The sequence below is a fragment of the Macaca fascicularis genome, chromosome 5 (assembly GCF_037993035.2).
Source record: "Macaca fascicularis isolate 582-1 chromosome 5, T2T-MFA8v1.1".
NCBI lineage: Eukaryota > Metazoa > Chordata > Mammalia > Primates > Cercopithecidae > Macaca > Macaca fascicularis.
In genome coordinates this window covers 124,316,038-124,343,612 of record NC_088379.1, presented here as the reverse complement: position 1 = coordinate 124,343,612, position 27,575 = coordinate 124,316,038, and the positions used below count along the sequence as shown (strand labels likewise).

Below are 27,575 nucleotides of genomic sequence, written 5' to 3'. Positions count from 1 at the left end.
ATATTCTGTTGAGAATTATTCTTGTTGAAATGCCTTAAATTATTATTGATTTAGTAGCAAGCCATGCTAGGTGCTGATTCACTACTTAATAAGAAAGTTCCCTGAATTACATTTAGTTAAAATGGCAGAAAGCCAAAGGGAGCACTTCCTTTTATGCAGAGACTTTGATTATGCTTTATTTTTAAAAATCACGTTCTTCCCCCTTACCAGCCAATGAACAACACCTATTCATTCTGAAATAAGAAAATGAAAGAATTTTGAGAAGTCACACAACATTGCTGTCAATTTCATTTTTTTTTTTAACTAATAAAACAGATGCTTCTTTCTCAGAGATGGGTTTTCACTTTCAACATGCATCATAGCATCTGATTTTCTGAGCCATCTTGGGAAATGGAGTCTTTCCTAGTATCACTGAATGTGGTCAAAGCCATCTATGAAGCATAGACAGTAGGCTCTTGGTGAATCAGTTTGGGAAATTCACAATTAAGCAGTCTCAGGGAGTGAAATTCTGGGGTCTGATGAGACTGTGGAAACCACGTGGTACTGTAGGGAGAGCACAGGTTTTGATGCCAGACAAATATCTAAGTCTAACCCTAATCTACTGCTTATAAGCTTAGTGATTGTTGCACAAGTTGTTTAGCTTCTCTGAGCTTAGATACCTCATCTGTAAAATGGGAATAATATCTTCTTTTTCAGTGTAATACTGAAGAATAAATGAAATCACAGTATAACTGTTTAAGAATTCAGGCTGCAGACTGAATCCAGGGGCCATTACTTAACATTGTATGATCTTTGGCAAGTTACTCAACCCCTTTGTGCCTCAGAATCTCATCTGTAATCTGTAAAATGGGGATAATATTCATACCTAGCTCACGAGGACTGCTGATTAAAAGCAGTAATCTGTGAAAGATACTCAGCACAAGTCAGGGCCCAAATTTTGTGCTCGGCTAATGTTAGCTATTATCAAAACTTATGTAAAATATTTAACACACTTCCTGCGTATAGCAGAAACTTAATACATTAACTCCTATCTTTCCCTCAGGACCCATGAGATTATTTGAATGACTGCTACAGCTTCTGTCCCCACCCATGTCATCCTAACTTGAACCAAAATGCTTCATTCTGGGTTCTTGCGTGGCCTTGATTATTGTGCCAAATAAAAGTATCAAAGATTATCTGACTTCTACCGTGTATCCTGAAGAAAAGACAAATCAAAACACTATGGCTTTTGTTATTTACTTCCAAGAAGAACATTTTTCTGTTTATTCTTAGAATGTGCATTTCTTTTTTCAACTCAGGGCCAAGTACAACCTTTTGGTTTTTAAAATTTTTTCAACTCTGGGCCAAGTACAATCTTTTGATTTAAAAAATTTTTTTCATGAACAAACCATCACTAGTTATTAAAGAGCCGAAGAAATAGGAGCTGTGAAAGCAGGATTTCTTCATGTTACCTTTGAATGTTGTTATTTTGAGTATTATCATTATCAGGTAGAGGAAGAAAGGTAGGCTGGGAAGTAGATCCTTATGATATCTTGACTACAGATCCCAGATTTACATTTCACCAGTCACAGAGCACATGCAATTTAGATAAACATGTCAAGAATGACATAAACAGAGGTAAACACGAGGAGCTTTACATGTGGAACCAAAAAATAAAAATTAGAAAAATTATTACCTATATTAACAAAAAATTGCTTAAACTCTAGGACTCTGTAGAAGTCTAGCTTTCTCTCCTGTACACTTGGGATGCACTTTATTGGCTGGCAAACCTTTGATAACATCAGAAGTCTGAGAAATGTCTGACAAGATTTGATATTTAAAATTAAATTTCTCTTTATTCAATTGCCATTGAGTAGTGCTGTGATTTCCAAGTGTCAGCTAGTTTGGTGTACAAATATACATACCACAGAAACATACAGTTTTTTTAAAAATTAAGAAACTGGCTGCACCTGACAACATCAAGAAAAAAGATAATTCTGATTCAAGGGCTTCTCCAGAAGATGGGGTTTCATTGGCATGACGCTCATAGGATGACCTGTTGTTTTTGTACTATTTTTTCTAGAACCATAGAGGGATGACAGTCACTGGTTTCTTAGAGCAATTTTGCCTGGTGTCTGGATCCTGTGGGAATTTATTAGCTTGCTTTGTGGCCCTTGACCAACCCTGGTGGGACATCTAGAGAAGAATTCAATTCTGCTTTTTCCCAGAATAATTGTTGACTAACTCAGCAGCACCAAAGTGTCACAGGCGTCTTTGTGTCCCCCAGAGTCCAATGATATGTGGAACCAAGACCAGCGAGGGTCATGTTTCTGGGAATACAGTGTTGGCTCTTAGAATTTATATATTTTTTCTCATGAACTTATAAAAATGTTTAAAAACAAACTCAACAACTCTGATGTTAAAAGGGAATGAGCACACGCCCCACGACTTCCCTCTAGAAGCATTTCAAGCATTTAGATTTTCAAAAACAATCATTTCTTTTTGATGACCATGACTTCAAATGCCATGCCTGCTGGGCCAGTGGTGACTCATCAAACAGCAACTGATTTCAATAACTCACCCTTAGAATGTGGGTGCTTGCAGGAGCCCTAATTTATAACTGGATGAAATCATATGCAGCAAAGGGCCTTTATTTGATAGATTAAATCTAAACGCAGACACTAACAGCCATGTGTCTTCTGCTCTTAAGAGGGTTTACTGTGAAAGAGCCACACAGAGTGTTCGACATGCCACTCAGCAGTCAAATGACCTTCAAAGTTCTTTAACCTTGTAACTGCAAATAGGAAAATGGTCTCACATACGTTAGTCCACCCTCTTTCAATGTAGACCATGTGTATTTTACATCTCAGATGTGACTCATGCTGCCAGGCTAGAATTTAGGCTGTGTGATAATTCTCAGCTGTCCTACAATGCCTGCTTCTTGAAAGAAGTCGACACTTTCTAGAACAGCTAAATAACCTGGGCTTATTTTAAAGCACTATTTGTAACTCAGATTGGTTTTCCTATGGTTAAAATAAGTCCTTCTTGTGAAAATTAAATAAAACAGTCAATTCAAAGGCTTTATACACATTACCACTAACAATCATACTAAACATATTTTGAAGTACAAAGTTTGACATGCTTTAGAATGACAACCCAAATGTGTCTTATAAAACATGTTCCTAACGAGGTATGCTTTACACTACCAATGCAGAAACTGTGTATTTCTTCCTCTCTAAAAAACAGGATGTGTCAAAATGATAAATGTTGTAAGATTAAAGTGGCAATGCTCAGATTCCCACTCTTACCAGTTCTGGGATTCACTCTGCCCTCCTAGAAGACTGAGGGGAATATGCTGTACTTACATGCCCATGGAACCTTTCTTCCTCCTAGAATCCCAAGTGTTATGCAGATTCACTACAGCACAATATTCCGGTCAGGAAGAGAGGTTGACACATGATTAAGGGGAAACTTGTGGAAAGAGAAATGTTTAAGGTCCTGCAGAAAGTCAGTGACTGTGAAGACCTTGTTCGTTTATATTCTAGTGCCTGTATTTAAACCGTGCAGTGGATTTGGGATGCTATACATAAGGTACCTAACATAACATAGGAACTCAGTAAATGATTGTCACTCTTGAGCTGGCAATGAAAATCGACTTCGTGGATGCTCTGCCTAGAAATTATGCTAAGGACAAAGGAAGAAGCAAAGTCCTAAAAACCAAACAAAAACTGCCTGCCTACACCTCGTAACCAGCGGACCAACCAATCAAAGTAATACCAACACAGCTAAGCCAATAACACTCAGATTGAAAATGTACCCCCTGGGAGGGAGGCTGATGTCTGGAGGTCTAACTCCCTTCTGTCACACTGACATCACTTCCTTGGCCCCAACCTGAAAGGTGGCACATACAGCCCCCTGGTGGGGAAACAGGGAAAGCAAATTCCTCTTACTCCAGGGAGCCGGTTAGTCCTTCTCCCTCCCACTTCCCATCTCCCTCAGAGTGAGGTCAGACCTTGTTGTGGATCTGGTTTTGGAGAACTTCCACCCTCTTCTATAAAGTGGGACTGTATGGTCCAAGATGAGACCTATGCTGCCAGTGCCCAGCTGAAGTTGTAGATGCTTTTACTGCATGCCTGACATGCCTCTTATAAGGTTTTGGGGAACTCCAAATAGTCCCAGGATGACCAGAAGACATAGTCATGTTATTTGCGTCTTTAGTTATCAACTCCAAATAATGGCTCTGCTAAGATTGCCACCTGTCCAACAGGAAATGGAAAGAAAACACTTCTCATTCCTGCATACCACACCACTAGACAACTGGAAATACTTCTGGGTCACTACCATCCTAGGAGACTTTTAAGCCGATGATCTCAAACTGACTACCTGTGTGTTCCATGTCTTTCCTCTAATTCATGCCATTCTTTAAATGCTATGTTAAGAATGCAAAGCTATAAAAATGATCTTTTTTCCTGCTGCACCATAAGAAGCCTTTTTTGGTTGTTCTATTACAAAAGAATTCAAAATGCAAGCATTCAACAGATTTCCTTTGCAGGGAACAAGTAATACAAACAACTGTGTTATATAATGAATAGATTGCTTTTTTCCTTTATCCTGTATTAATCTTAATTGGTTTCCCAAAAAGGCAAATAAGAGACCAAGCTACAGCCTGTGGTTGTAACCTCTAGGTAAATTTCCGCCAAAAGCAATGAAAGATTTTCCAGAGAAAAAGCAGAAGAATCAGCCCCATTGTTCTGCAGCTGACTTAATTCTCCTTTTTATGTTTTAGAAAGACCTAAAGATTACAGTTTTACAATGTATGGAGAAATAGATGTGCTAACAACAATGAAATGGTTGTGGGAGCCATACAGAGAAATGTCAGAGAAATTACTTAGATCAGAATAGCTCATACAAGGAAGATTTTTTTAAAATATGGACATTGAACAGATAAAGAAGACAGTAATATTTTAATAGGATAGTGAAAAATATAGCAGATTGACAGTGACAGCAGAAAAAGAACAGGAATACAGATATTTTCAGAAGATTAAAATGGTACTGTGTACCCTCAAATCAGGCAAGTTTTTCTGAGAGGTCTCTAAACATATCTCCTGCATAGAGCAGATGATTTTCCTTGGAGCTGTCATAAATGCTTTATAGTTCTCTACATTAATTCACGTCGAATATTTTCCATGGTTGGTCAGACTCAGACTTAAAATAGATCTGAGAAAGGTCTTCAGGTTTACTTTCAGTACCATTATTCACTTCATAGCCAGCTGGGTGACGACATGGTGTGTGGCCAATTCAAGTTTACAAGGTAACCTTGCCTGAATTATCCTGGTCCATTGAATACAAATAATAAAGTGAAGGTGAGAGAATAGAATTACAAGGAACATGGGAGAAGCAGTTGTCAAAAAGCAAAACGAACACAAGAAAAAAAATCTGTGAGATCACTCAGAAATGATGCTAATAATTGTGTGTTCTCACCCCTACAGTCTCCACACACACGGGGTTCCTCGTGCTTCACAATCAGCCCCTGTCCTCAGTCAGTAAACCTTCAGGTCCCAATCATGTGGTTTCTCCAGGTAAAACAACAGCCATGCACCTTATGTGCATCCTGCTTTTTACACGTTACTTCATTATCCTGTGTACTCTACCACTTGCCTCAGCTGAGGAAAACAAACTTATGCTTTCATGGGCAACTGGAGATCTAATCACTTAGTTCCTTAAGTAACCGGAGAGGGAGGGTGGGAATCCATCTTTAAAGATAATTATCCTTCTTTCCTTATCCCATTTACTTCATTATTATTATTATTATTATTATTACTATTACTGAGACAAGGTCTCACTATGTTGCCCAGGCTGGTCTCCAACTCCCGGCCTCAAGCAGTCCTCCTACCTCGGCCTCCTAAAGTGCTAGGATTCCAGGCACGAACCACCATGCCCGCCCCATTTACTTTAAATAAGTCTTCTGAAATGAGTTTACATATGTGAAAACATCTGGCAAAAAACCTAATACATAATAAGTGCTCAGTAATTATTAAGACCCTCTTTCTCACCCACTTCTTACTAAACTATATACATTCCAACAGCCCTCCGAGTACCTTCTCTGTGATATCAAACGGGTGGCTGAGATTGACAGACCAGAGCTGCTCCCTGTCCTCGATAGATTCTTTATTCCTTTAACACTAGTAATAGAGATAAGGCACTACCTAAAAGGGAAATCTCAGTCAATATAGGTTATACTTTCACTACATTTGAACCTTTCAGCATGGGAGCACAGCTGTTATGTTACGTAAAGGCTGATTCCTGATGTTTGATATCACTGATCACTGTCTTTCTTGTGGCTACAGCACAAATCCTAAGTATCCTGCTTACTTAATATAATGGTACATGTCTATTTTTGGGTGCTCCTGGATTTTTTAAGTGTGCAAAGAAGATAAATATATTTTAGGTCAATCTGAGTTGGATTTTTGACTCCTTAAAAATATTATACTCCTTGGACCCAGAATAGGAGGTGACATATCTGAAATTAAGTAAGTTGAGGACTTTGCTAGGCATTCTCAGGGACTCAAGAAACACTGCAAACAATTCATTTCAAGCAAAGTGGACACTCAGCTTCAGCTACAAGATTACTCTTCCACAACAGATGGTTTCCACACCTGAATTGTGACACCACTTTTCTTGGCTGAGAACTTTGGCCTTGGTGCCACAAAATGAGATGATGAGGCTGATTCTTGCTTTGGCGAGGTGGGAACTCCCACAGGCACTGGGGATGCACTGACTGGCGAGGAGGCCTCTGCAAAGAAGGAAGGAGGAGAGGTATAGGCTGGTACCGAGTACACTGACGAAGCCTGCACATTCGTAGGTGAGGCAGCATTCACTGGCCGGGGAGGAAGAGCTTGCTTCATGGCCAGGGCTGAATTGACCTTGACTGATGACTTTTGGGGGAGGCCATCCTTTGCATCTGGAGGTTGGAAAGTAAACAAGGATGCATTGAGCTGATACGGTTGGTGCTTCATGACATCTAATGCATTAAGGGGTTTCTTCCCCTTTTTCTTGCCGGGTTTGGAGGCCTGTGCGGCTGATGGCTGAGACTTGAGAGCAGCCAGTGGGTAAGAGGGGGAGTGGATAGGATTATAGGCCACAGGAGGAGGTGCTCGGACATTGGAGGAGTACTTCCAACTGGCCGGGAGAGATGGAGTGGGAGACTGAGCTCGAGCAGCGTGGGCCTGCACCGTGTCTGAATCCACCACATACTTCTCCATTCTCGACTGCCTCTTAGCAAAGAGCTGAGCTCCTCTCCCGCTCATTCCTGGAAGCTCATTGGATGGTCCCACTGCACCAGGCTGAGCAGCATTGACTGCTGCTGTGGAAACTGTTGGTTTGGGTGTGTAATTCTGACTGGCTACTGCTGCTTGTGGTCCTTTGAAGGGACCAGCCACAGTCAAAGAACTTGCAGGCCGGGCAGGAGGGTAAGAAGGCTGGGCTATTTTGATGGAGGAGACAACGGTGCCCTTTGATGGGTTGGATGTGGGGAAGGCAGGAGGTTGGGTGGGAGCCACTCCTGGAGACCAGACTGGGGAAACTGGAGTTACTGGTTGGGAGGATGAGGACTTGACAGCAGGTTTTGGAGCAACAGGAGGAGGGGTCTTTTGTTTGGCAGAGGAGCTCTGCATGAAATTACAAGCCTCTGCCCCCAAGCTGAGGTAGTCTTCTTCCGGTCCGGAATCACCTCCAGCTCCAGTGCCCCGTTTGCCTTCTGAATTTTGAAGCAGTGACAAGAGTTCAGGATTTGGGCTTACTTTGGGCTCTTTAAAAGTAAACATGGGTTTTGTCGTGCTTCTCCTTTTGGCCTCCTGCAATATTCCTGTTCTTTTTGCTGGCACTGAGATCCTCTCATCTCGGGAAGCTATTCGCTCAGATGAATCGTAAAAGGCTGGCTGGGACCAGGGGGCAGCCTGGGGCCATGGAGGGGGCTGTGCTGGGCCAGCAATTGGACTTGATACCCCTCTGGAGAAGGCGTCAGGGGGTGGAGTGACTGCAGAGTAAGGTGGAGGTGCAGGAAAGTCAGCAATAGGACTCGTCATGTTTCGGGTTGGCGAGAAAGGGGTGGCTGGCTGATTCACAGACCCTGGGAAGGGTTTGGCCGTTCTATTCATGGGGGCCATCCTCTGGATGTTTGCTGTCTCAGATGCCCCACTGAAGCCATTCTGTTGAGGAACATGGCCAAGACCATGACTCACCTCGATGTAGCTTTTGCTCACAGAGCTCTGCGTTCTCACCGACTCTTCCTCCCTTCTTTGGTAAGAAGTCATAGTTCTCAGGCCATCCGTCTGGGCAGCACCTTGTTCTCTGCTTGGCGTTCCACCTACCTTGTCCTCTTCTTTTTGGGCTGTGATCTGATCCATTCTCTCCCTCCTCTTGGCAAACATGAGGGCTCCCTTGCCTGTGGTGTCTGGTAACATCTCCATCTTGTCCCCTCTGTTCAGTTTCTTTTCAATGTTCACCAGTCCAGAATCCCAGTCAAAGTTCACAACTTGTGTGTTGTCGTCAACGTCAGACAATAACTCTTCATCCACCTCTGATTCGCTTGCACCAAGAAATGCTACTTCACATGTATCCTCCTTATCACCTTCTTCCTCCTCGTCCGCCTCTCGTTCAAGCTCGCCAGTACCGTAGCTAACTAGGGTGTATTTCCTGGCCCTCCGACGTCGCTTCTTAAACATCAACACCCCCTTGGAGTTGGGGTTGGGAGCATCTGTCAGAAGAAGGGCAATGCTTTTGCATTTAGATTTTGCTTCCTTCACTTGTTTTTCTGACAGGCTTTCACTCCTCCTGAGCCCTAGGGAGAGTAAAAAAAAAAAAAAAAAATTATATCGAGCTGATGAGTTCAAGGAAGACACCACAGCAACTCAGAAATGAACTCTCCTGGGGGAAAATAAATATGTATAAAATTGTCATTGAGTACTGAATTTTGAAGGAATCCAACACATTTCTTTTTCTTATTTCTCTTAACATATTTCCTTCTACAATAATATACTGTTCTATTTGTTTACATAAAAACATTTTATATATGCTGATTAGAATATATGTTTCATACATTTGTTTCTCTAGAGATCCTTCCACTTTAATAATAAAAACTGGTTAGTAAATGCCAATTAATAGGATAAAATTAGAATTAAGAAGGACATAAAGACATAATATTTTCTGAAAAACAAGATGAGATATATCTCATACTTCCATATTTTAAAATAAAGTGTCAATATAAAACTGTTTCCAGGAATCTTAAAAAGGGAGGAGTGTCCCACGAAGATGTTTCAAAATTTTCTAAATGTTTTAATGTAATGAATTTAGCTATTTAGGTTTTCTTCTTTCTCTTTTTTCTTTTTTTACTCTGACAACTGCCCCAAATCTTTCCATTCACAGCTACTGGATTAATACAAATTTGAAACACTGAATTAATCGTTGAAGGTACTGAATCAATAATTAGTTAAAATTCAAAATATGACATTATTGTAAATACATATAAGAAGCTGTAGCTACAAAGTTTTCTAGACAGATTTGTTGGTAAATGTATTGCTATTTTGGAAATACAATATTACTTTCCTTGCAGCAAGAATGAATCTTGGAGAAATTTAAAAATTGACTTGTGACCCACTTAACTGTGTAAAAACTGATGCAGAAATCAAGTCATTTAAAACAAGAATATGATGGTTATAAAATAAAAATATTTAAAATTTTCTTTCATTATTACTATTATAAAAAATAAATTGGTGGCAAATTAATTTATAGCAACTAAACATATAGCATCTATCATTTATAATTTATAATTACATCATGTTTTCAATGATAATGAGTATGAGTCCCCTAAATTTTTTAATTTCTCAAAATAGTTAAGTGGAAAATTAAGAAAAATTTTTTGACTATTTTATGATTGAAAATTAGCTCTTTTTGTCACAGACTTAATGGTTAAGTTTTAAAAAATAAAATATAATCCAAGGAAATAATTTTATAATATGATTACAGGCATTTACTGGTGATCAAATTTTCTAGAGAAAAAATAGTTGAAACTGAGGTTATTACTAAATATAATTCCTTTTTTGACTAGTGTTATACAACTTATTAAACTGACAGTCACAGTTGCACAGTTGCTGCTAACTTCACTGCCAACATGTAAGGTATGTGAATGGTGTCTCAATACTCTTGTTTAATATGCTATAAATGTGAAGATGGCCTACAGATGCTTAAAGTATAAGGAATGATTAACAACACTTGCCAATAAAGCTACAAATGGTTATGCTAAAAATATGCTTTGAAAGGAATAACAATAGGTTAGAAGACTTAAGATTCTACTTTGAATAACTGAATTCATTGCCATTGTGTATCATATATACAGTCAAGTGCCTTTGCCTGTCAGCCTTTACATCCTCAAATAAAATTCCAAAATTAGTAAAAAAAAAAAAAAAAAAAAAAGAAAGAAAGAAAACAACAGAAATCCTAACACCTAACTGCAATTCTTATCCCTATTCTTCTTTTTGTCTTCTCTCCCCTGGGTAAAACAAAATGCCATACAAAGCACTGAATTTAAATATATTTTATGTTTGGAGACATTTAAATACCTCCACATGGCCCTGGAGACTGACTTCTGCGTGTAGAAGGTAGATGAAACACTTTGCAGTCTAATGAAGACTTACAAAACAGAGAGGATCATGTAACTCCTCACTATACATATGTCCTTGTCTGTCAAACTCACTTCTGCAAGCATCATCAAGCTGCACAATGATTTTTTTCAAAACGAGGATCTGCTTTTGATATCAGTGGTAGAGCTTTTATTTTAAAGACACCTCTCAGTAGCAGACTCAACAGTTTCTGACATTTAAACTGAGTCCACATGACTTCAAGTGCTTTCTTATGCTATTTTAACATGAAATATTTCAACTTTCTGAAACAAAATGAATAGGCACATTGACAATATTATTTTCTTTAACAGTTCCTGTGCCTTTGGGGATAAAAATAAATTCATGAAAAATGTTTAAATCTATATGAAGTTCAGACGTATTGCTTCCCATTTAGAAACTGGTATTCTCCACAATTTCACATTTGTGATTTTGTGCATTAATTAAATATTTCTTTAAGCCAATGAGAAACAAGAAAAATCTTGCTGAAAAACTCATGCAAGCAAAGAAGCAGCAAAATGCCCCCAACTCCCAAGCTCCTTCTGACAGCCCAGGCAGAACTTACGTGCATGCCGCGCTCGGTGCTTGTGAGGTCTGCTGTGATCCTTTTCCGAGCGTGGATCTTCTCCCTGCTCTGTGCCTTCTGATGAGACGGCAAAGGATACCAGAGAAGGAGGTGCTTCTGACTGCCCTCCTTCCACTGGAGAATCCACACACCCCTTTCCTGCCTGAAGCCTGCACCCTTCTGTCTTCTGCCTGTCAGAGCAGTCGAGGATCACTTCCACCCGGGGCAGTCTCGCATCTCCTGCTTCACTTTCCTGGATCACTCTCAACTCTCTGCCACTGGAGATCTGGATTATCTTGCTGGACCTCAGGAAAGGGTCTGCTTTCTCATTAGTGGGGATCGAATTTATGTGGACAATCTTGTCATGTGACAAGTTAGGGTCTGGGTCAGGAGACTTAGATTTTTCGGGTCCCGGGAGAGCCACTACAGGGCCACTAGCGCCCTTATGTCTCTCCTGTGAAAGGGACAGTTGCAGCTCAACCACAGGGCCAGGCTGTTCGGCTTCTATCTTCTCCCTTAAGATCAGCTCTTCTGTCACGCGTCCTCTTTGGGAGTCAGGCATTTGGGGAGCCCTCTGGTAGCTCAGGCCTGTTTCTTCTTTCAAGCTCCCTGCACAATCGGGACCACTTCTTTGATCCTCAGCTAGGGGAACTTCAGTCTTGACAGGGGCGAGGAAGAACTGTGTGCACTGGGTCTTTGTGGCTGGTCGAATCTGCAGGGTGGTACTTTCCACATGACCCCCATGTGTGAGATGCTCGAGGTTTTTGTTTTCATTTTCAGATATCAAAGCCTCACTTATTCCACTGGATGGTCTGCACACAGAAAAATCATTCCAGACACTTAAATCAGACTATGTTACATCTGCCAAAGAACTTCCTGACACTTTTGTGATGTCTAATACATGATATAGTCAAAATATTTTCTTCTAAATGTCAATTGCAACATACTTGAAAACAGAAGGTGGCAATATGTTCATATTATTACTTAAAGAGATACCAAATAAACTTTTTTAAAAGCACAACAAAACGCTTACGCAAGATTATGAAACCTGAATCCATCCTAAATTCAGCTTTTATTTGTAAAAAAAAAAAAAAAAAAAACACACACACACAAAAAACATGGATCCCCTTTATCTGTAAGTACTTGGAATCTGGGTATCTCCGATAATGAGTTTGCTAGAATGTGACAAAACATTTCAATGTCTTTTTGACTAAGTTTTAGTCTAGACATTATGAAGTCAGATAAACATATCCAGCACCTTCAGATCAATCTTAACTTACACATAACTCAAGAAGGCCTTTTTGAGGCTGTGCTTTCTTGAAAGGAATGAAATAGAAGCTGTTTTTTAAGCCCCAGTGAGCATGTGTTTTGTAATAAGTGGACCCAGCCCAGTACTCTTGTGTAAAGAGAAATCCTTTCCATGCTGCAATGAATCATTAAGTCATGGAGTATTTATAATCTGAAATGTCTCCCTTTCTTCTATTTGAACCTGTTTCTTGGAGCATTTTCTTTTTAGGATATCTGAAGTGAAACTGTTCCTTTATCTTTCAGCTAAGGAGCCTAGAGCTGTACACCACATTTCTTTGATTTGATCTTCCCGGTTGTTTGTGCAAATTTGGGTTTGTGAGAAGAAGCCATGTCAGTTTAAGAGTTAAATAACTTCTTTCTGAAACTCTAATTTAAACTGTAAATGTTTTTAGAAGTATTATTCACAGAACAGCTGTAGGAAATGCCTTCAATTTTTGTATTCGTATTTTTTTTTTAATTTTAGAAGCAGCATAATTATCTTTGCCCCTTTCCTCCTTCCTTAAAAGATAGTTATGACTAATGCAGGGAACATCAGTTGAAGGGCATGAGCTTGTACTTGTATTCTACTCAAAGGAATTTACCTTAGAATTTATGTGGTAGTGCAATTTCAGACCAATGCTCAAAATACTTACTCCTAACTTTGCTTTCAACTGCATTTGGCAAAACAAAACTAAGCCAAATACAAACAAACTAACAGTTAAACAAAATGCACCTTTCTCTATATGCAAGTAATTGGAAAAGCTTCCTGGTAATACAGTATTTATACAACATTATAATAGAGTATTTAAAAAGCATGATGTTAGCCAATTAGATCACTATTATATAGAAAATGTTCAATACACTGTTAAACTGAATTTGAGGGTACCAAAAGGTCAGAGAGTTTTAATTTAGGAAGACCTTGGGATGGAAATAGATTAAATCACTTTGAATTATGTTAGCAATCAATTGTGAAGCTGAGAAGAGAATAGTTTCAATTCATGCCAGCCTTGTAGACTGGAATACAGACAAATGGCCAGATAAATATTAACATTTATCAGCAGCTGAAGTAAAATATATAGACATGAGTAAATAACATAAAAGCATGAGAGAGTAAAGCTTTATGCCTTAAAACAATCATTTCCCATCAGTCTACATACGTACTCATCAAGTCCACAATTTATGTGTCATAATTATAGAATTTTAAAAATCTTATTTGAATAACATTTAAGATAATAGAGACGGAATGCTAAAGGAGTTATTTTAAAAGAGTCTTACCTAGCTATCTCTGGGCAATAGTTCAGGAAAAGTAAAAACACTTGTCCTCCACTGATAGATGATAGTGATATGAGTGAGAGAAATATTTATTGCAGGAAACAATATTCAGATATTTAAAATAGTGGTAGTGGTGGTGATAATAATAATTGCTTTTGACTTCATTTTCAATTGCGATTCCACTTTGAATCCTACCAACTAGTTACTTATTTTGTAAATTTTTTATTTTATAAATTTAATTGTGTATTAGCAAATTATATATTTTATAAACTTATTTTCTCTTCGTAATATGAAGGAAGGATTCTCAGGCCTTAAACACTGGGTTTGATGGGTAAATATTTAGATTATAAGAATAATACTAGATTTCCATTGTTGTCTCAAGATTTTGGCCATAGTGAGTTCATTTTTATCCCAGAAGAGAATCATACTGAATGATCAGCAGAGGGGGAACTGTATGTAGTGCTTCTGCAGAGTTGAGGAAAAACCTGGAGGACTTTGAGGTTCATCTTGAGATGTCCTCTGACATCTTCCTAAAAGCTGCTCTCCAGGAAGTCAAAGCTTTCCTTTCTGGATTCATTATAATGCAATAGTCAGGGCTTCTGTTGCAAAATCAGTATGGACTGTACTGTGATTTGTACACCATAAAAATGGCAATGCTGTAGTTTTTTTTGTTATTGTCCTCATTGTTTTCTTTTGTTTTTATATTTGAAGGTTTCTTTTATATTGTTGTACAACTACGTGGGGATAGTGGTATTTGAAGAGATTGAATTCCCAAATGACTTGTGTTGGTAGTGCAAAAACCTTGTTCTAATCATTTGCTTTTGTCCATCCCCAAATATTGGTTTTACTGGAGAAATCTGGCTGCTTGTAAGTTTTTGTTGTCGTTTCTCTTTTCTGTTTCTTAGTCATCCTCTTTTAACGAAAAATTGTACAGTTTAACGGTCTAATATCTAAACATGTTAAATTCATCTGTCCATCTGATAATTACAATTGAGTGATTCTGATCCATCACAAAATCTTGATCTATCAAAGAAATATTAAGTTATGCTCAATATACTGAGCTTTCTAAGGAAGGAGGCTAAAATACCTAAGATTTTCAACAAAGTGCTTTAAACAAGGATTTTCAACTTAATTCTCAATTAACCAGAAAGTTTGGTTGAATAGAATTGACTATTTTTCAAACACAGTTGTGTTTCTGTTTAACTGTACTAACCTTGTACAAAGCACCCCTAATTTCTCCATAAATGACAAATTATATATGTAGTAAAAGCTATAATTATTCCCATGTAGCTTCAAGAGAAAATACATATTCCAGCAAATCCATTGTACCTTTTGATGAGCATTTGGAGAGAGTCTGTTATGCTTTCCATGAGCTTGATGACTTCAGGGTAGGTGAGATCTGCACAAGGGTTGCCATTGATGGAAACCACTTCATCTCCCTCACAGAGCCCAGACCCGGAGGCTTTGCTCTGATTTCGAATCTGAGTGGAGTAGAAAAGGAGACATAGCAGAATGATATAATTTATAAAAAGCAAGCCACCATCTCTGAGAAACAAGTCTGTCAATTGTAACACCAGCCCTGATTTTTAATTCACTGTTAACCTGTAAGACCATTTGAACACTTCTTACCACACTATGAACACACACACAGACACACACTTTATCATGTATTAACATTTACCATAATATCAACATTTAATTCATAGCATTGTAAGCAAACAGGAAAAAAGAAAGTAAATCAATGTAAAGGAACCAGACAGAATAAAAGAAATAAAAAACAGAGCAGAATGACAAAAGATGTTCAACACTTACATTGATGACATTAAAAATAATTATTCAGGTCAGGCATGGTGGCTCACGCCTGTAATCCCAGCACTTTGGGAAGCCAAGGCGGGTGGATCACGATGGCAGGAGTTTGAGACCAGCCTGGCCAACATGGTGAAACCCCATCTCTACTAAAAAGTACAAAAATTAGCTGGGCATGGTGGCATGCACCTGTAGTCCCAGCTACTCAGGAGGCTGAGGCAGGAGAATTGCATGAACCCAGGAGGTGGAGGATGCAGTGAGTCAAGATTGCACCGTTGCACTCTAACCTGGGCAACAAAGCAAGACTCCATCTCAAAAATAAAATAAAATAAAATAAAATAAAATAATTCAGGCCAGGCACAGTGGCTGACACCTATAATCCCAGCACTTTGGGAGGCTGAGGCAGGTGGATCTCTTGAGTTCAGCAGTTTGAGACCAGTCTGTTCAACATGGCAAGACCCTGTCCCTACAAAAAAAAAAAATTACAAATAATGCAAAAATTAGCCCAGCTTAGTGGTGCATGCCTGTGATCCTAGCCACACAGGAGGCTGAAGTGGGAGGACTGCTCGAGCCAGGAGGTGGAGGTTGCAGTGAGCCCAGATCACGCCACTGCGCTCCAGTCTGGAGGACAGAGCAAGACCCTGTCTTAAAACATAATTTTTCACTCCAGTGAGAAAGTGATCTCCTGCATTAAAATAAATTTTAAAATCCTTCCCATTGCCAAGGTGAATGAAATGCCATGACTATAAGAAGGAGGTATAAGACAGGGCAACTTGTTTGAGGAGAGAGCTGTACAGCTAAATGGACTGATAAAAACCATCCCAGTATAGATGGTGGGGCACCAGGGAGCCTGGATATTAGGGAGTATGTCAAAGAGAGAAATGCTTCATTGAAATCAGCTACTCCAGGCATGGTACTAAGCAAACTTTAGCAAAAAAAGAAAAAAAGGAATAAAAAAGAGATTACTTTGCAGAAAGTAAAAGCAGCAGCCCTGCCATAAGCATTGTGTCATATTCTACTGGAATATTCTTATTCCAGTAAGAGATCAAAGACCAAGGAAAATGAGAGGTCAGGTCTATGCTCTCCTTGGTGGACCTGCTGGGCCATGGCTTGGCAATGGCTCTGTTCTTCAGTCTAGAGAGTCACAGCTCCTGTCAGCCTGCCCCTCTATCATTGCCTTAACTCTTGTTAGGTTCCAACAACACACATTATCTCCTTGTACCTTTGTGCCTACAGGTGATAATAGCTTCCTGCTCTCAATCTCTGGGTTTCTGGGTGCTTCATTATCATTTGTTGGTTCCCTTAAGACTACTTTTAGTCTCTGCATTACATTATCTTGAATTCTTCCTTGAGCATGCCATCTATTTCCTGCTGGAGCCCTAAGTGATACTAACGTGCTTAGACTTCATTTTATGAGTGCAATTGTTCTCAATGAACCATGTATGATGACCATACAGTCTCAAATTTAAGAATAAGATACTTTTCCAGATTTTTTCTACCAAGTATTATTCCTTTTTATTAAAATAAAGCTTCTGAGCCTAGAGAGGTGAAAACCAGGTAGGCGGCACTTCTTGAAGAATATTTTCATGGCTAGACTTATTTCTGAATGGGCACAAAATGTATTTCAATTTATCTCTAAAAGTTGCCCACTAATTCCTGCTAAAGTCTTAAATGATAATTCATATATTAACTCATATAGGTTTAACGTTTACATCTACAAGTTCATTTTAAATGACACTCTCGAAAGCAAAATATTACCTTTAAGAGCCAAAGCAATGGCATTATTGAAATTTGAAGTGATTCAATTAGTTTTGTTCTTGGAGAGCCCATCCTTCTATTGTCATAAATTATAATCTATAGAAAGCCTTCCCCATTTCTGACAAATCAATATCATTACCTCTTGCAGAAGAATATACTAATTTATTGGAAAATATAATTTATTTTTGGAATATACTAATTTATTGGAATATACTAATTTATTGGAATATACTAATTTATTGGAAAATATTAAATGAACTCAATATTCCAAGACTACAAGAAAGTCACAAAAGCAATGAGAAAGAAGATTTCACCGAATTTTGAAAATATCCATTTAGCTGTTAAATATATTTGTTTTGTTTTGTCTTGCATGAAATATTTAAAATGAAAGATCACAAGAAAATTTTTAATAAGTAAAGGATACAACAATATCTAACAATGAACATCTGTGTCAGGGTTAGAATTATTCACATTTCAGTTACTGAAATTTATTTATTAAAAAAATTAGGTAAATAATAGGGCATATTTTTGAGGCATAAAATCATTCATTAAATGGAGTCAGATATACCAGGATTCGAACAGAAAATTCACCCTTTGGAGGACCAAGGAGGTTTTATGTTGATAAAACAGAGGTGTCATTATACTCTGTACACCCCAAGATCCAATCTTAGGTAGAAGTTCTCTTTTTCAGCCATGAGTCGTCTGAGTTTTAAACTGGGATTGCGGAAGAAGATGAAAAATTGATTCTTTAAAAATAAATAATCTCCCAACTTAACAGAGCTGCCTGTTATCCAAACATGTGTTGCTTGATAGGAAAAGCGCAGTTCATCATCCTGCTTGTCAAGTTGGAGCTTTTAATGGTATCTAAATAAGCCAGTGCATCATGGTAAGAGTCATTAGCATTCCTTCAGAGAAAACATTTTGAGGTCAACATTCACAATCAACTGCTGTGATTGCGTTTCACTGACCTTTCACATTGATCTGAACAACAAGGAATCTTTTTCCCTCAAGAACGTTGTTACATATGATGAGAACTTTTCTTGTCACTTAATTTTTTCTGAAGGACTACTCTTTTTCCATTTTTTATGGAACTATTCAACCAAATAAATATGGTATGACAGGGTCTTATAGTATCAAGAAGGATAAATATGTATTAGTGTACCTAAGATCCTTACCTTCTATTGTGCATAATTATGTATTTTTATAATTGTATAATTGTGCATGTTTATGTGAATAAAGATTCTAACACTTGGAAACGTTCTTATTTATGAAAATGAAAGACACTGTGCATCACAAAACTAGATTTAGACACACAAATTATTGGTACTGATGATACCAATTATCTATCAGTGAACTTATCAACCAGTCTCCTTAAGCCATTAGTCTTGGATTCATAAAATACATGTAGTAGTGGGAAAGGGTACCAACTCTGAGGGAACAAGACATGGGTTTCAACTGTGTTGCGCCTATGCTTACTACCTGTCTGAACTTAGGTGAGTTACGCCACCACCCTGAGCTTTAGTTTTCTAAAGTGTAAAATGGTGCTAATAAATTTTATCAGTCTAGATGTTTAATTAGGATTAGAAATAATGTGTGTAAAGTTCCATGATGTACCTACAGCTCAAAGAGGTGCTCAAGAAGGGATTGGTGAATTCAGATGTGTTGGCTTACTACACACACACAGTTATATGTAAACTATTTTTAAAAATTAAAAAATAGACAATATTATGACTCAATGTGTTACCAATTCAAAATTGAGTATAATTATCTTTCATAAACTGTGATTTGACACAAAATACCTGTGTGAGCACATGATGGAATTCCTTTCCCTTGAAAACATTCCTTTAGAGACCTCATTCCACACATAATATATTAGACCCTGAGCGAGTTCTTATCCCGAAAATATTGGATTCTTTTTCAGTGTCTCCCAATTTAATCAGATCACATAACTAAGAGATATTGGTAATGTCAGTAGTTACCAAATGCAATACTGTGTTTCATTGCTTACCACCTTTTTGTTTTGTTTTGTTAATTTTTATTTTAGGTTTAGGGATACACGTGAAGGTTTGTTACAGAGGTAAACACCTGTCATGGGGGGTTGTTGTGCATATTATTTCATCACCCAGGAACTAAGCCCAGTACCCAAAAGTTATCTTTTCTGCTCTTCTCCCTCCTGCCAGCCTCCCCCATCAAGTAAACCCCTGTGCCTGTTGTTTCCTTCTTTGTGTTCATAAGTTCTTATCATTTAGCTCCCACTTATAAGTGAGAATATGCAGCTTACCACCTTTAAAAACTTTTTATTTAAAATTATGGATACATAATTGTTATACATATTTATAGGGTATATGTGATATTTTGATACAAGCTAATGATCAAACCAGGGTAATTAGGGGGTCCATCACCTCAAATATTTATCATTTCTTTGTGCTAGGAACATTTCAATTGCACTGTTTTAGTTATCTTGAAGTATACAATAAATTACTGTTAACTATAGTCATCTTATGCCACAAAACACCGGATCCTATTTCTTCTAACTGTATTTTTGTACCCATCAGCCATCTCCAGTTTATCCACCTCTCTTCTCTACTACCCTTCCCAGTCTCTGGTAACCATCATTCTACTCTCTATCTCTTTTATCAAAAAGAGAGCCAATAATGCATGCTGGCAAGGATGTGGAGAAAGGGGAATCCACATACCCTGTTGGTGGGAATACAAATTAGTCCAGTCACTATGGAGAACCACATGGAAGCTCCTCAGAAAATTAAAACTAGAACTAGCCAGCAATCCCATTCCTGGTTGTATATTGAATATAAAGGAAATCAGTATATTAAAGAGATATCTGCACTCCCAAGTTTATTGCAGCACTATTCACAATAGTCAAGATATGGAATCAACCTAAGTGTCCATCAGTGGATGAATGGATAAAGAAAAAGTGGAAATATACACAGTGGAATATTATTCAGTCATAAAAAATGAAATCCTGTCATTTGCAACAACATGGATGGAGCTGGAGGGCATTATCTTAAGGGAAACAAGCCATGTGCAGAAAGACAAATATTGCTCATTCTCACTCACTTGTGGAGATTTCCATTTCTTGATCCATGCCAGGAAAGATTTATTTTACCAACACCAAGTGAAATTGGAAAGTTACGACTTCTCTGGGAAACTTAACGACATTATTTACATTTCATAGACTAAATCTGAGAAGACTTTTGGCTATGCTAATTTAGCTTTATGAATAAATAATTCCTTGCAAATAAAAAAGAAACCTCATTTTTCTCTTCTGTTGTTCTCTCTTCATTTCCAGGTTTTCCAAGACTGACTAGAAAGCAGGTATCAGATTTGATTTCTCATCGACCTAGTACATAAATTATTTTGCGTTGTGTATATGGCCTGTCAATCATGCCAGCTTGCTGTCAGGAGAACTAAATTTTATCTCAGGAGCTGCATTTTCATGTATAATTCATTGACAAGTCCTGTTGGAAAATGTCAGAGTAAGTGATAGAAACAAGACAATCTCTTCCTTAAATCCACTATTATAATCTATTGAAATCGATGGAAAAAGAGAAAATTAGCATAAATTTGCCTATCACATGTGGGGCTATTCTCAATCCACATGATGAAGTCTCAGGGACTTGGCAATAACTAAGAGAGGATGAAAAAGATGATCGTGATCTCAGGCAACAACTAAAGTTTCAGAGATTTTTTTTTTTTTTTTTTTTTTTTTTGGACAGAAAATGTAATATACATGTTCTAGTAGCTCTTTCGGAAGCTCCTGCCTTTCCTCAATTTTCCACTTCAGGCATTTTGCAAAACTGCCTCATACCTGTAAAACAAGGTTTAGTAAGCATTCCCTTACCCCAGCTGGCTCTTAAACCAAAGCCTTAGGTAGGTCTGTATTCTTTGACTAATACCAGAGGAATGATCAGAGGAGGCAGAGCAAGATGATAGCAGCTAAGGTCTTAGAAATCAGTTCATAATTCCACTTTCAGACGGCTTGCTATCCAGATCCTAAACACCAACCTCAGCCCTTGGGATTCACTTCTACACATCATGTGTCTAAATAATGAAAATAAAGTTAAAACTGTATATTCAAATCAGGTGACAGGTGTAAATTCAAATAGACACTACAATTCAAATCTACACTCAGTAACTCAGTTCAAGCTCATAACCTGCTCTCATTTTGGGTTTTGTTTTGAAGATCATGACCTTTCCTCCTCTTGTCACCAAGATATGTCCAGACAAAAACGTTTTCTTTTGGATGATTGTCTTACCCTCAGAGACCAAGTCACCATAAAAGTAAAAAGTATTCATGGTAGCAACCTTGGAAAGCTTCCTGGAGTAATAACTATCTTTGACAGGAATGAGAGCCCTAATTTGTGGGGCTGCATACTTAAGAATCTTCATACCAAAGTGATTCCACAGGCAGAAACGATGCTGCAATATAACTGCTATGAGCTGTTATAAAGCAGCCATCATGATGCTAGAAAACTAAGTACAAATATGGAATGGTATTCTCTGCTTTTCTTTCTTTCCTAAGAATGTAAACATCCTAGCTCTTTCAGGCAAACACTGGTAGATCAGAGCCTAGCAGGACATGTGCCTGTCTACTTTTTGTTGGATAAATCATGAAAGATTGCACAGAGGTCTCTGAACTACAGTCAGATTATTTTTATAAACATTTGTACAGAATATGAAAAAATACTTTTTAAAGAACTCATAATAAAAGCACATGTAAAATTTAAAAGACTCTATGTAAATACTCTTTTTAATAAGAATTACTAAGAAAAGAGAGCAGAACTAGAACTCACTATTTGGGTTTCCTAAATTTTAGTTGATTTTTTTTTTTTTTTTTTTTTTTTTTTTTTTGGAGATGGAGTCTTGCTCTTATCGTGCAGGCTGGAGTGCAATGGCACGATCTCTGCTCACTGTAACCTCCGCCTCCTGGGTTCAAGCAATTCTCCTGCCTCAGCCTCCTGAGCAGCTGGGAGACTCCCGCCACCATGCACAGCTAATTTTTGTATTTTTAGTAGTGACGGGATTTCGCCATGTTGGCCAAGCTGGTCTTGAACTCTTGACTTCGTGATCCACCCACATCAGCCTCCCAGAGTGCTGGAATTACAGGTGTGAGCCACCGTGTCTGGCCTCAGTTCATATTTATTAACCGGACATACAACTTTTAACTGAGAAATTAACATGCTAATAAGAATTAGTTAGCTAAAGAACTTACAAGTAAGCTCTCTACAGTCTTTTGAATGGTCAAAATACAGTTGAAAATAAAGTTCACTAAAACTTCTGGACATTACTGAAAGTGTATAGATCCTATCCTCAGTCTATTTCATCGATTTTATACAATTCTATTTACCATCGTTATTTGGTTTTGAAGTGGGGAGAAAATCATGTATCTTGTATAAAGGAAAATGGCAAAGTTAATACAAACGCCAAAGTTAGGGAGTAAAAGCCAAATTTAAAAACACACGAAAATCTTAACAATAACAAAAAGGCTCAGGAGATTGGGCCACTCACTGAAGGTGTAAAAAACTCTCATATGCTCAATAGGACTTAATGCCTCTGCTCTATTCGAGTAAGAGAATGGGCATTAATAATAATGATCCCAAGACATTTAAAATGTTTATATCATTTTTAGCAGACTGATTAGATGCAGAAAAACACGTGATACCTTTAGGAAAGATTACATCCCAAATAGTTAAAAGAGTTTCTGATATCTGAAGGTATAATTGAACCTGAGGCATTTCTGCATTAATAAAGTGAAGGAAATGGATTAGAATCCATAATGTAAGGTCCCAGATACCTTGCTTGTATTGCTATTTTTTCTGAAACTGTTTAGTTTCAGAGATAAATGTCTCATGTACTCAACAAATATACCTGTCTGGAGCTCCCTGTTTTTCTATAGCTCTAGACATACGAAGTTTTCCTGTATTTGTCTCAACTAGATGAATCAGTTTATTCTTCTGGTTTTCTCATAAATAATACTACAAATAAAGAAGACATATGTAAAATGAAAAATTTTTCTCCAAATGACAGGAGTAGAGACTTTTAAAATTTATAAGTTCTGTTATTTTGCTGAGGACTTGCAGTTATTAGTAAACTAGAGATCTTGTCTTAATTCTGTCACTAACTCATGTGATTTTGAGCAAAGCATTTAAGTTATTAGGGAATCATTTTCAACATTTGGAGAATGAAGGAATTCCCTCCATATTCCTAATTCTATACTTTGTCAAACTATAATACATATAAGATGTATTAGGGTGCTTCCATTTTGGAAAGAATCACATCAAATTGTCATTGAAGTTTTAATTTAAAAAGTATCAACTGTACAAATTTATAAATATTTTTCATAGTTTTAATTCAAGAAAACTAAGTTGACTGCACTGAACATTTACTGTAGTAGGGTACTGGGGGAAAAGACAGGGCCAATAATGTCTTCACATGACTGATATAATATCTACCTCCCCAGCCACAGCACATACTGAGAGGTTTGATTGACAAAAAAACTGGCTGGTGCTGGAGCCAGGGGGATTTAATCACATCAGAAAGACTGCCCTTTCAGGGAAGAGCTGGTTTAAATGATCACTTTCAAAGCCTTAACTGGAATTTCATTTAGGCCATCATCGGTGTTTAAGAGTATGTGATCTACAGAAGCAGTTCTTAAATATTTTGGTCTTAGGAAAAATTTAGACTCCTAAAAATAATTAAGAATTGCAAAGATACTCTGTTTTGAGTTCTCTCTATTGGTATTTACCATATTAGATATCAAAAACGAGAAATTGTAAATTTTTATTAAATTAGAAAAACAACAAACCCACTGCATGCTAACATAAGTCCTTTTTTATGAAAAATAAACCATATTGTATAAAACAGGTATTGTAGTGAGAATAGTGGTATAATTTCCCACTTCTGTAAATCTATTTATTTATTTATTTATTTTTGAGATGGAGTCTCACTCTGTTGCCCAGGCTGGAGGGCAGTGGCACGATCTAGGCTCACTGCAACCTCCGCCTCCCAGCTTCAAGCAATTCTTCTGCCTCAGCCTCTCGAGTAGCTGGGATTCCAGACATGCGCTGCCACGCCCCGCTAATTTTTGCATTTTTAGTAGAGACAAGGTTTCACTATGTTGGCCAGGCTGGTCTTGAATTCCTGACCTCAAGTGATCCACCCGCCTTGGTCTCCCAAAGTGCTGGGATTACAGGAGTGAGCCACCGTGCCTGGTCTGTAAATCTCCTTAATGTCTGAGCTCAATAGAAGACAGCTGGATTCTCAGATGTGCTTCTGCATTCAATCTGTTGTGATGTGTTGATTGAAATGCATGAAGAAAATTGAGCCTCACACAGTTATATAGTTGGAAAAGTAGGAGTACATTAATAGTCTTATAGGGTAATTTTGGATATTCTTCTTTGATATCACATTGAACTCAACAAGCAGTAGTTTCTAAAGTTGCAGTGCAGAATCTGAAACCATAGGAATAAATTTTTCATACTCTGTTAATTAAAAAAATCTATTGGTCCATTTTGCATTTTTAATGTATCTTTTATGCATGCGTGACTTTGTTACATTTGGATTGATCATTTGGAGAATATCAATTCATTGAGTTATGCACATCTTTCAAATGCTGACACATTTCCTTGTACGATATCAAACAATCATTCTCAATATCGCCAATGATCTCATCAGAGAAGTCTTTAAGTATTGGGATGCTATCAAATTCACAGTGGCAGATGACAGTTTCTTAAAATTTTAACTTTCCTTTGAAAGTTCAAATATTGTCAGTCAGTTTTCTTAAATGGGCAGGATGACTTTGCTTATTTTCTAGAAAATATCTGCTGAATATCAAAGTCTGAATAACCATATTTTGTCTGTCATTCTTTAAAATAAAAATGATGTCCCATAAATTTAAAAAAGGGCTAGTATGGCTTGCGATTCAAACAATTTCCTACAAATTCTCCCTTGAGGTAAACATTGCATTTCAGTGTCCAGCCAAAGTGCTTTATATGTACTTTTCATTTTGTCACACAGAATATTAAAAAGATGTGCACTCAAGATTTAATAAAAATCAAACTTTAATTGCTTCATCAGGATATCCTTAGGTGTGCACCCAATACAGGAGCACCCAGATTCATAAAGCAAGTCCTTAGAGACCTACAAAGAGTCTCTACAAAGACTCCCACACAATAATAATGGGAGACTTTAACACCCCACTATCAACATTAGACAGATCAACGAGACAGAAAGTTAACAAGGATATCCAGGAATTGAACTCAGCTCTGCACCAAGCAGACCTAATAGACATCTACAGAACTCTCCACCCCAAATCAACAGAATATACATTCTTCTCAGCACCACACCACACTTTTTCCAAAATTGACCACATAGTTGGAAGTAAAGCACTCCTCAGCAAATGCAAAAGAACAGCAATTTTAACCAACTGTCTCTCAGACCACAGTGCAATCAAATTAGAACTCAGGATTAAGAAACTCACTCAAAACCGCTCAACTACATGGAAACTGAACAACTGGCTCCTGAATGACTACTGGGTACATAACGAAGTGAAGGCAGAAATAAAGATGTTCTTTGAAACCTACGAGAACAAAGACACAACCTACCAGAGTCTCTGGGACACGTTTAAAGTAGTATGTAGAGGGAAATTTATAGTACTAAATGCCCACAGGAGAAAGCAGGAAAGATCTAAAATTGACACCCTAACACCACAATTAAAAGAACTAGAGAAGCAAGAGCAAACACATTCAAAAGCTAGCAGAAGGCAAGAAATAACTAAGATCAGAGCAGAACTGAAGGAGATAGAGATGCAAAAAAACCCTTCAAAAAATCAATGAAGCTGGGAGCTGGTTTTTTTTAAAAGATCAACAAAATTGATAGACCACTAGCAAGACTAATAAAGAAGAAAAGAGAGAAGAATCAAATAGATGCAATAAAAAATGATAAAGGGGATATCACCACCGATCCCACAGAAATACAAACTACCATCACAGAATACTATAAACACCTCTACACAAATAAACTAGAATATCCAGAAGAAATGGATAAATTCCTCGACACATACACCCTCCCAAGAATAATCCAGGAAGCAGCTGAATCTCTGAATAGACCAATAACAGACTCTGAAATTGAGGCAATAATTAATAGCCTACCAACCAAAAAAAAAGTCCAGGACCAGACGGATTCACAGCCGAATTCTACCAGAGGTACGAGGAGGAGCTGGGACCATTCCTTCTGAAACTATTCCAATCAATAGGAAATGAGGGAATCCTCTCTAACTCATTTTATGAGGCCAGCATCAGCCTGATACCAAAGCCTGGCAGAGACACAACAAAAAAAGGGAACTTTAGACCAATATCCCTGATGAACATCGATGCAAAAATCCTCAATAAAATACTGGCAAACCAAATCCAGCAGCACATCAAAAAGTTTATCCACCACGATCAAGTGGACTTCATCCCTGGGATGCAAGGCTGGTTCAACATATGCAAATCAATAAACGCAATCCAGCATATAAACAGAACCAATGACAAAAACCACATGATTATCTCAATGGATGCAGAAAAGGCCTCTGACAAAATTCAACAGCCCTTCATGCTAAAAACTCTCAATAAATTCAGTATTGACAGGATGCATCTCAAAATAGTATGAGCTATTTATGACAAACCCACAGCCAATATCATATTGAATGGGCAAAAACTGGAAGCATTCCCTTTGAAAACTGGCACAAGACAGGGATGCCCTCTCTCACCACTCGTATTCAACATAGTGTTGGAAGTTCTGGCCACGGCAATCAGGCAGGAGAAAGAAATAAAGGGTATTCAATTAGGAAAAGAGGAAGTCAAATTGTCCCTGTTTGCAGATGACATGATTGTATATCTAGAAAACCCCATCGTCTCAGCCCAAAATCTCCTTAAGCTGATAAGCAACTTCAGCAAAGTCTCAGGATACAAAATCAATGTGCAAAAATCACAAGCATTCTTATACACCAATAACAGACAAACAGAGAGCCAAATCATTAATGAACTCCCATTCACAATTGCTTCAAATAGAGTAAAATACCTAGGAATCCAACTTAAAAGGGTTGTGAAGGACCTCTTTAAGGAGAACTACAAACCACTGCTCAATGAAATAAAAGAGGATACAAACAAATGGAAGAACATTCCATGCTCATGGATAGGAAGAATCAATATCGTGAAAATGGCCATACTGCCCAAGGT

The 27,575-nt window shown here is 37.8% G+C and overlaps 1 protein-coding gene across 4 annotated transcripts in view; it reads right to left on the bottom strand.

The window, feature by feature from the left end:
- The window catches only part of SYNPO2 (synaptopodin 2), a 178,560-nt gene that overhangs the window by 25,971 nt on the left and 125,014 nt on the right, over positions 1–27,575 (bottom strand). For 2 of the 4 annotated variants that reach the window (XM_005555801.5, XM_065545424.2), the window contains exons 2-4: positions 15,106–15,257; positions 11,218–12,029; positions 6,636–8,818 (exon numbers count right to left, since the gene is read on the bottom strand). In XM_005555801.5, coding sequence (XP_005555858.3) covers positions 6,636–8,818; positions 11,218–12,029; positions 15,106–15,257 — 3,147 coding nt within the window. Of the gene's footprint in view, positions 1–1,226; positions 1,564–6,635; positions 8,819–11,217; positions 12,030–15,105; positions 15,258–27,575 lie in introns of those variants that run through there. The other 2 variants (XM_005555802.5, XM_015450778.4) reach the window with 2 other exon arrangements.